Source organism: Onthophagus taurus, chromosome 1 (genome assembly GCF_036711975.1).
Source record: "Onthophagus taurus isolate NC chromosome 1, IU_Otau_3.0, whole genome shotgun sequence".
NCBI lineage: Eukaryota > Metazoa > Arthropoda > Insecta > Coleoptera > Scarabaeidae > Onthophagus > Onthophagus taurus.
In genome coordinates, this window is record NC_091966.1 from 22,990,236 (window position 1) to 23,000,921 (window position 10,686).

The 10,686-nt window shown below is 32.3% G+C and overlaps 1 protein-coding gene across 1 annotated transcript; it reads right to left on the reverse strand.

Annotated features, from left to right (window-relative positions):
• Positions 1-894: 894 nt before the first annotated feature.
• On the reverse strand, positions 895-10,387 carry LOC111419880 (L-lactate dehydrogenase-like). Its single transcript, XM_023052767.2, has 3 exons — positions 9,385-10,387; positions 1,157-1,398; positions 895-1,102 (listed from the first exon to the last, which is right to left on the reverse strand). The coding sequence occupies exons 1-3, from the start codon at positions 10,298-10,300 to the stop codon at positions 938-940; spliced, it is 1,323 nt and encodes a 440-aa protein (XP_022908535.1). The 5' UTR covers positions 10,301-10,387; the 3' UTR covers positions 895-937.
• Positions 10,388-10,686: the final 299 nt, after the last annotated feature.

A 10,686-nucleotide genomic window follows, 5' to 3' on the forward strand; every position in this document is an offset into this window, starting at 1 on the left:
TTTTTATGCAGAGGGTAAATACATTAAAAAAAAATTACATAGGTAGAAGAAAGTATCCTAAAACTTTTTTGTCTCTCTAAAATTTTTCCAAAAACGACTAATTTTTGAGAAAAAAAAATAATAAAGCAAACACTGCCCGTTCAACAACGGGGTTGTCGATCAAAAGTTGGAATGAATTTTAATTGAAAAAATCTTGTTGAAAAACTTTTGATTAACAACGCTACAGCTTAACAGTTAGTGTTTGCTTAATTAATTTTTTTCTCAGAAACTATTAACTTTTCGAAGAACATAGTACAGGCAAAAAAGTTTTAGAATATTTTCGTCTATCTAAATAAAATATTTCCAATGTTTTTATCATCGTCATAAAAAAGATCTAGATAAAAATTGAACGGGGGTGGTTATGTTTAGTAACTTAGAAGGGAAGATTGAAAGTACAAATAGGCTCGAAACATGCCCTATTATAAGCTAAACATATTTCCCAAATTTCATTTTCTTGGTGTTAATGGTTTTCGGGAAAAATAAAATAAACCAAAATTTTTCTCCATTTTTGAAGGGGCGTAGCTCCGCAGGGGAGTCGAAATCGCTGATAGTTTATATGAGAAAGTACCCTTAAAATTGCCTAAAGAATCACTCCCTGAAGTTTGGGCACGTCATTCAGATACACCCTGTATAAGAAAAAGGACGATAAATTTAAACTACGCGTGAATTTTGGGTAAAGTGCTACTTCCGATTATGTGATTTGATTAAAATTTTATATTTGAAATTTTGGAACATGTCGAATCATGCAAACAAAATATTGAATTTGAGTATGTTACTTGATATGAGCGATTATAAAATTTGTTTCCAATCAATTACAAACTTTTCAATGCAACACCTATAGAAATCACATTTAGATACATTTAGACAAGAATTTATCAAAAGAAATTAAAAAAAAAAGTTACATCTTTATATCTTTTTGTACAGTATGTAAGAGTTGAGCTGATTTCACAACTTCACACTTTTCTTCTTCAGCAAGATTTTGAATAACAATGTCATTAACTCCGTTGGATCCCAAAGACGCCGGAAGCGATAAATATACATCTTCCTGTATATCATGAAAACCCTAATAAAATAAAAGTAGAAAGGAGAACGTATCGGAAAACTATTTGATACAAACCTGAACAGGCACAGACACAGCATGTACAGATCCAAGATTTCCCAAAATAGCACTCGTCAATGCGGCAACAGACATACCAATAGCCCATGAAGTGTACCCTTTTAATTTGATCACATCACCGGCACTGCTAATAACTAGCCTGTGAACCTCACTCCACCGTTCAGGATCGTCTTTCTGTCCTATACGTGGATTTAAATCCACCAAACGAACTCCAGCTACGTTTACACCAGACCAAAGAGCAACTATGTAAACAAATAGAAAAAAATCAATTTATGAAAATCGAATTAAAATTAAAAGTTTCTTTCTACACAATAGTAATGTACAAATTTCAATCAAACCTGTTCATGCCTTTTGCGAGTAGCTATTAATTTATATGGTATTTTGAAGAACCCATTACATCAATTACTTCAAGCTTACACTAAAATACTGGTTTTACCAGTACAACTTTTTTATTATTAGAGATAAGAGGACAAAAAATATTTTTAAAATTAACAAAATGTGCCGTTTAAAAAAAATAATTCATTGTTCATAAATATACAGGGTGGTCATCCACGACTACCGTCCATTAGAACTTCACAGGGTTCTGGCCAAAATACAAATTTGAAAATTCAGATTTAAGTATTATCAATTACGTTCTCTTCGACTAAAATATTTTCAAATATCTAACACTTCCGGTTATCCGGAAGTCGCCACTTACTTTATTTTTTTAAATGGAACACCCTGTATATTTTTACATATTTGGATTTGTCTGTTTTCAAGATTTATGAATGACTTTACTTTTTGCAATTTGATTCGGTTGTTCTCGAGTTATTCGAATTTTTCTAGAAAAATCTGCTCCAGCAGACATTTGTTCAAAAAATCAGAGAACACTCGATTTTTGGGGTATCAATTTAGGATTCAGAACATGCTTAAGCAACATGATGGAGTATGTTTTGATGCCGAGTATGGCTGTCTAAAACGTTTGGTCACTTTACTACGGCACGTTAACTTTTCGAAATTTGGAAATACCATAACTTCATTTCTTTAAATGGCACCCCCCATATTTTATTACTTAGTCGTCTTCGGTGTCTCATTTTACATCTTTTATATCCGATATGTCCTATACCTAATATTTATAGTTTGGGAAATAATTAGGGTTTATTGAAAAATGCACACAAATATCGATATTAAAGTATTTTCAGGTTCCGGGTACTTGTGGTTACACCGGAAGAGGTGACAATTTTCATATTTTAAATGGAACACCTGAGTTTTATAACATTTTTCAATCAAAAATGTCAACTACAACGTTACTTTTTATAATTTATAAATCATCTACTTTGACCGCCGGAAAAAAAATTTTGTGTTGGGAATGTTGTTGTGGTTATGTATTATCAGAGGATCAGTAAGGAAAGAGTAAACAGTTTGACATTTGCTAAAGCTATGGTTTATTTCTGTTGGTGTGATGACTAGGTTACTTTTTGTAGTGATCTGTTCTCAAGAAATGCCACGTTTGGAATTTAGTAATGAGGATTATTTGAATTTGATAATAATTTATGGAGAGTGCAACCAAATAATTGTGCGTACGTGTTTAATTTTTTACCTTTGTTAGACAAAATAAACTTAATAAAGATGGGTCCGCAAATGAACGATTTCGGAGATATAGTTTTCTAACGTTGTGAAATAACAATATTGTGAAATAAACATTGACTGTTTGACTGTTATCAGTGCATAAGTTTTCGTTTGCTATGGTTGTTTACTCTAACGCAGAATTAACTGACATGCATTTCACGTATGGTCATGCTAATAGGATTGCCACCGAAGCGCGAAGACTTTTTGCTGAATCTTATCTAAATCACCAGATTCCTTCACATCGTACTTATACAAGAATTCACTAAAGATTGCGTGATATCGGTTTATTAAGCAGACGGAACATGAAGGTCGGTATCTACTCCTAGAGTAGAAGAAGAAATTCTGACACGGATAGAGCGTAATCCGGGGACGAGTGTGTGGAGAATATCAGCCGTAGCAGGAATTAGTGCTTCTCTAGTTTGGAGAATCCTTCACGAGGAACTGTTTCATCCGTACCATGTATAACGAGTACAGAATTTAAAACCAATTGATCTTCAAGCGCGTTTAATGTTTTGCCGTTGGTTTCTACGTAATGATACTGAAGACAACCGTTTTCTTGCCAATATTCTTTTTATTGATGAGGCCAGATTCACATGCAATGGAGTTGATAATTTTCACAACACGCATGTTTGAACCGATCAAAATCCCCATGAAATATGGACATCAGACACGTTTTTCATTAAACATTTGGATGAGCATTGTAGGCGACTGGTTTTTAGGTCCTGTTGTTTTACCAAACCGATTAACAGGCGCTGCTTATCTAAACTTTCTCAAGAACACAATGATTAACCTTTTTGACGGCATTCCCTTAGATCAAAAGCAACAAATGTGGTTCCAGCATGATGGTGCTCCACCTCATTTTTCGATTGCAGTTAGAGAACATTTAAATCGAACTTTCCCACGTAGATGGATAGGAAGAAGCGGACCTGTACTAGACTTCTTTTTCTGGGGATATTTGAAAACTTTAGTCTATGGTACTACTGTGATTAGTGATTACCCTCGACGAGTTGCATGTACGAATTAATCAACAATGCCAACAAATTGGAGTCAATGAGGAGATTTTAGAAAGAGTTCGATTATCCTCAGACGGAGATGTCGTACCTTTTTGGATATGGAAGAAGGACGTTTTGAACATCTTACTTATTTTATTAACTTTATTTTTTGTTAGAAACTTCTTTTAAATGTTTGTTCGGGTGTCCCAAATTCGTTGTTCGCATAGGTTATCTCCGAAACTAAAAGAGATAGAAAAAAAGTAGCTGCGAAAACAACAAACGCGAATATCCCACTTATTACCAATGATGAAGTATTATAATTAAAACATTATGAGCAACTTTTTACGAAGAATTCAGTGGCGTAGATAGATTTTTTTATTCGGACATTGTCCGAAACTTTTACCTACAACCCGTTGTGTGTAAGCTTAAATGATTACAACGCTTTCTGAGCAATTTCTTTGCTCATTGAGTAGTGGAAAATACTCACAACGCGTTGGGGGGTATTTAGGTTTATTCAATAGCCCAAAATAACCAATTTTGCACATTGTGGCGTTTACTCAAAACACGTTGTGGACCCCAAAAAGTATCCACAGCGCAATGTGAGTATTTCACGGTTGCTCACAACACGTTGTGGCTATTCAATGTTTACTCAATTTGTAAATCATCGTAGGTAAAGTGGTCTTTCTAACCGAGGTACAACAAAAGTTTATTAAGTTAGCTCCACAAGGAAAAATAAGAAAATCACAAAGAAAAGTTTCATCGCTGCAAAAGCTTCTACAGAAAGTATTTTAGTAAATCTTACTATTAATGAAATGGTTACGAAAAACAAGAATTTTGAAGGAAAATAGATTTTATGAAGGAGTGAACCTTAGCAGTAATCATGATAGTGACCACATTTCATTGGCAAAGAAAGCTTTGGTTTTTATAGAACGGCGGCTGGAAAGTACCAGCTGCTTATTTTCTTATTAAAAAAAGCCTAAGAGGCGCAGAAAGTGTCAATTTATTAAAAACAGCTTTGGAACTATTGCATGATACTTAATGAGTATCGTTACATTCATTAATTGGAACAATTTTTAATTTTTCGAACAATTTGGATTCAGTGATCTAGAACAAGAAAGTATATTTATTTTTTTGATGCTTGCCATCATTGTTAAAATCCTCTCCCATTCTCTTAATCTACCCGTTTATATGTTCTCTTCTCTTTGAATGCTTGTAAAAATAAATCATTTTCGTATTTAAAACAATTGCTTAATTCTAAATGACACAACAGTAAACTATGTAAAAATAAATAAATGATACCCTACATTGCCACGTTATTGCGATATTTGATAAAACTGAAATTAATAAGAAAGCTGATAAGATATGTCAACTTATTTGGATCCAAGATACAAAATGAACTTTTTTGATGCTGATTTAACTAACGAAGCAACTTTTAGAGTTTTTAGAGGGTACTTTAATTAATAATTGACGATATTTTGACAAGAATCCTTCAAGAAATAAATTTGAAAGTTATCGATGAAAATTGCAACATCGAAAATTTTATCAAAACTTCAAATATTGTTTTCTCAAAAACTAAAAGTTATTTCCAAGAAATAGATCTTATACGAATTTTTAAAACTTATAATCATTTCACCGATAATCATATAATCGAAAAAATTGTCGATTATTTCAAAAATTTTTTTCTCAAGAACTAAACGTGATTTTTCAAAACGGCTTTTTGCATTAAAAAGAAGATACTATAATTAATAATTGGTGACATTTCCAGAAGGATCCTACAAGAAATTAATTTTATAGCGAATTTTGTAAGTTATCGATGAAAATTGCAACATCAAAAATTTTATGAAAACTTCAAATATTTTCTCAAAAACTAAAAACTATTTTTCAAAACGGGTTGGTTCATTGGAAAGAAGACACTCTTATTAACACTTTGGGAAATTTTCATACTCATGAAATCTGTGTTGTTTGATCCCGTAAGCAGTAAGAAACTTCCTTACACATCACTAGTAGAGCAGACAAGGGCTCAGTCACGGTCATTATAACGAAATCTTACATAGGGGGGGCGATAGGTATGCTAAACGATACAACAACATATAAAAAAGTCGATAATAACAAAGATATGACTAGCATAATTCAATATAGAATAAAATAAATTAGTCAAAGAAATCTATGAAAACAAGTTAATAGACCAAGTCACATTGAAACAACTTACTACATACAACTCCACTTTATCTAGAGCATACTTCTTGCCTAAAATACATAAAGATGACATACCATTGAGACCGATAATCTCTTCTGTGGGCTCTGCTACTTATGAGATTTCGCCGTTCTTCACTAACAATAAGATCTTAACACAAGCTTTTGAAGGTATAAGTAGTTATAATGTTAAAGATACGTTTGACTTTGTTAATGAATTGAGAGACACATTATTACCTGATGATTTTATTGTAATATCTTTAGATGTTGTAAATCTTTTTACCAACATCCCTATATCCTTGGTTGTAGTCAAGGATATAGTATAATATAATCAAAGAAAGATGGGCTCTTGTTTCTGACATTTTTGACATTGAGCAGGATTTATTTGTAAAAGCTTTGAATGTTGTTTTTGAATACACTTATTTTACCTTCGATAACACCACTTATAAACAAATTTTTGGTACTCCATTGGGTTCACCCATCTCACCCATTCTATCACAAATTGTTATGGACTACACATTAGACAAAATCATTCCGAAACTAAATTTTCAAGTTCCTTTCATTAAAAAATATGTAGATGATATCATACTGTCAATTCCCAAAACTGCAGTTGACCACGTGTTGACAACCTTCAATAATTTTAATAAACACATACAATTCACAATAGAGGTTGAAAATGAAGACCATTTCGTCCCCTTTTTGGACACCAAAGTCATCAGAAACTCTGAGAATAAGCTAACGTTTGATTGGTATACAAACAAAACTTTTTCAGGTAGATACATTCATTTCAGTTCTTTCCATAAGACTAAACATAAAATAAACACTGTTTTAGCTATGAAACATCGTATCACTAACATTTCAGATCCCCAATTTTTACATAAGAATTTGAATATTTTAAAAAACATCTTTTTACAAAATCAATATCCACATAAACTTCTCAACAAACTTTTATTTAATATCAGTAACCTTGTTAATACCAATAGTGACACTATAAAGGATCCTGTTATATACAAGAAGTTAACTTTTGTTCCTGGTCTAACGGAAAAATTAATTAAAATAGCATCCCTGATTCCAGTTTAAAAATTGTAGAATATTATCCATTCAAATTAGCTTCTGTTTTTTCCAATTTAAAAGATAAAGTACCCTTAAGGTACCAATCTAACGTCATTTATCGTGTCCCTTGTGGAGAGTGTCATTGTTGTTATGTTGGCCAAACAAAGCAATGATTAAAAAATCGTATGAACCAACATAGAAATGAAGTTAAGAACTGTAAAAACAATGGTTGCGCTCTTTCCCAACGCTCTTTGGAAACTGGACATCTGTTTGACTTTGATAACGTAAAAATGTTGGATAAGGAAAATAATTACTATAACCGTTTGTTTCTGGAAATGTTTCACATTAGAAATGAAAAACATACTGTTAACTTTAAAACAGACACAGTATCACTTAGCAATATTTATTCTTTAATTTTCGATATTTATAATAAGTTTTGAGGGTAAAAACACACTAAATTGTTGGTCGTTAATAGTGATTGTTAGTTATTTTCATGAAATTTCAATTTGTTTTTTTTTTGTACTTTTCCTTTTTTTATTTGTGTACATGCTATTTGTAATTCTCGTTCTCAACCGCTTCACGGAGGAGGGCGTTAGTTGTTTTTTAGTTTTTAAGTTTTTTGTACTGTACGCGTTGACGTTTACACGTGCGTTTCCATGTTGGAAGAGAATAGATTTTTTGTTGTGAAAGTTTGATAATAATTGATTGTTTTTTTGTATTAATGTTTGCCAGTTTCAAGAACTTAGGTATGTTTAAGAGGTTAAATTTTTTAATGCTGTTTTTCTTTGATATTTTGTCGTTGTAGAAATAAGCTCTGAAAGATTAAACATTTAATCGAAATATTGGCATGTTAAAATAGTTGTTTTAATTGTCCTAGATCCTAGTCCTGAATTATATTGGTTTTTTCTTTCATACTCATATTCTAAGAACTGGATTTTATACGAATTTTGAAAACGTAATCGGCGAAAATTGCAAAATTTGAAAAAATTGTCGGATATTCGTTCCACCACTAGTCCACACTATACATATAGATATTAAGACGATGTTAGCCTGGGACGTTTATTGGCTGAAAATGTTCACTATCGAATGTGGCTAAATATTGAATAGCTACAACACGTTGTGAGCAACCGTGATATACTCACAACGCGTTCTAGACACTTTTTGGTGTCGACAATGTGCAAAATTGGTTAATTTCGGCTATTGAGTAAACCAGAATACCCCCAACGCGTTATGAGTATTTTCAGCTACTCAATGAGCAAAGAAATTGGTCAGAACGTGTTGTAATCATTTAAGCTTACGCTCAACACTTTGTAGTTAAAAATTTCGGACAATGTCCGAATTCAGGTATTGCGAGTAACAGGTAACAGGTATTTTCCATCATACGTATGTATCAGGTATGTATGGTTATCACTATAGCAACATTAATTTTTACATACATACATTAGTTTTAGATAGAATAAAAAGAAATTTCGTTAATTATTCAATAATTATAAGAAATATACCCAACAAACTATATATATGTTATCAGAAGAAAATAACCCGTTTTCCATTTAAAAAAATAAAGTTACTTCTAAAATCTCGAAAATGAAAGATGGGAAAAAAATTATACCTACGTCACTTATTTCTCGTAAAAAGTTGCCCATAATATAAAATAATATTTTATTTATAATACTCTTTGGTAATAAGTGAGATAGGGCGAAAACAAAAGACGATTGCTGTTCGGAGTTATCGGCATTAGCAGTTTCTCGAAAAACGAGATCATGACATGTAAGCTACTTTTTTCCTATCTCTTTTAGTTTCCGAGATAGCCTATGCGAACAACGGATTTGAGACACCTGTACATGATAAATAATTTTTTTCAAAAAAGTTTTTTTTCATGCCTTTCATATCTCCGTAACCGTTCATTTGCGGACCCATGTTTATTAAGACTTTTTTGTCTACTTTGGTCCATACTAGTACCTCTTTAAATATTTTACATTCTTCTTTTAACACTCCGTATAAATATTTTTTCAAAAACTGCTATGAAAACTTGATTACATCCAGAACGTAATACTATATTAAGAAACTAGTTTCGTAAGATACGCTTGAAATGCACGAATTCAAGTTTAAAAACGAGTGGCGAAGCCACTTTTAATGAATGAGTGCTTTAAGTCTTATGAAACGTGTTTTTTATGCTATTTTTTGTAATTTGCATAAACACTTAAATGGAACGAAGACAACGTTATTTCTCTTTATTGTTAACAACCCGCACGCGAAGTTACTTTATACAACTTAATTTAATTTGATCATTATTTTCCGTCCCGTATATTCTCTATTCATTTGGCCCTATGGCATTTTACCAACATACAGATTCTACACATTTAATAAACTAATTTTATTTACCGCTTGAGTCTCCGTGTTCACCAATTATCCATCCATGGCAACTTCCAGGAGCAATTCCCAATCTTTGAGCGATATAATACCGAAACCTTGCCGAATCTAAATTTGTTCCAGCACCAACAACTCTTCCTTTAGGTAACCCACTCAATTTCCACGACAAGAAGGTCATAATGTCGACTGGATTCGAAGCAATTAAAATGACAGTATCAGGGGAATGTTTAACCAAATTTGGAATAACTGCTTTCATGATAGCCACATTTCTACCCATCAAACTCAAACGACTTTCTCCTTCTTTTTGGCGAGCGCCTGCAGTAACAATGCAAACTTTAGAACCCTCGCTGATGCTATACTCCGTAGAGTGTTCCACGTGAAGATTCGAAGAGAATGTGGATCCATGCTGAATATCCAACGCCTCACCTTCTAATTTATTCTTCATTGCGTCAATTAAGCAGATGTGATTACTAACCTTTTGGGCTAGAATTGTATAAGCACAAGCGATTCCAACACTGCCAGCACCAACCACAGTTACTTTCTTAGATTTGCAATCCTTATCTTGTATTTTCTTTAATAAACAATCTTTTAAACCGCCCCCTTGATTAGAAAAATTTAACGAAGATGGTTTATTGATATCATTTTTTGATAGATTCATATTTTTGAGATTATTTCTGTTTTGAAAATAACTCAAGGTTGGTTTGTGAAACAACGGTGTAGATGGAATTACCAACTTTTGCGCATTACCATAAGAAACATCTTTTAATTCGGTAGTCATTAAGGTGTTCGATAAATTGGTAAATCGAATGGGCATTGTAGAAAAACTTGCTGCTTGCTGCCCAGGATCATTCTTGAGGTTTTGTATGACACTGTCTTTAAGTAAGGCTCGGATGAACCTACGCGCTAAACTGAATACTCTTCGCTTCATTACTTTCAATTTCTTTGCACTTCATACGCTTTTTAAAATAATAAAATAAGTAAATGGATTTTCTTAGAGGAAAGAATAGAAAGACATTATTTGTAAATTGTGACAAGAAAGTTATGTTTGAAAATATTTATTTTGTTTCTATGGCTACTAGAAAAATGTAAATATATTTTATGTTTTATAGTTATTAATTTGTTGACCCAAAATTATTCGAGGTATATTTTTCCACAATACCTAAATAAATTCAAATAAGTAAACTATGTCGAATACAAATTATTTTCTCTTATTATTTTCATTCATCGTTATCTATGTTATCTACGAATTCTTGAGAATTCGTACGATTTGAGTGGATACATTGATTGCAAATGTAGTTGTTGTTCAGTGTTCAG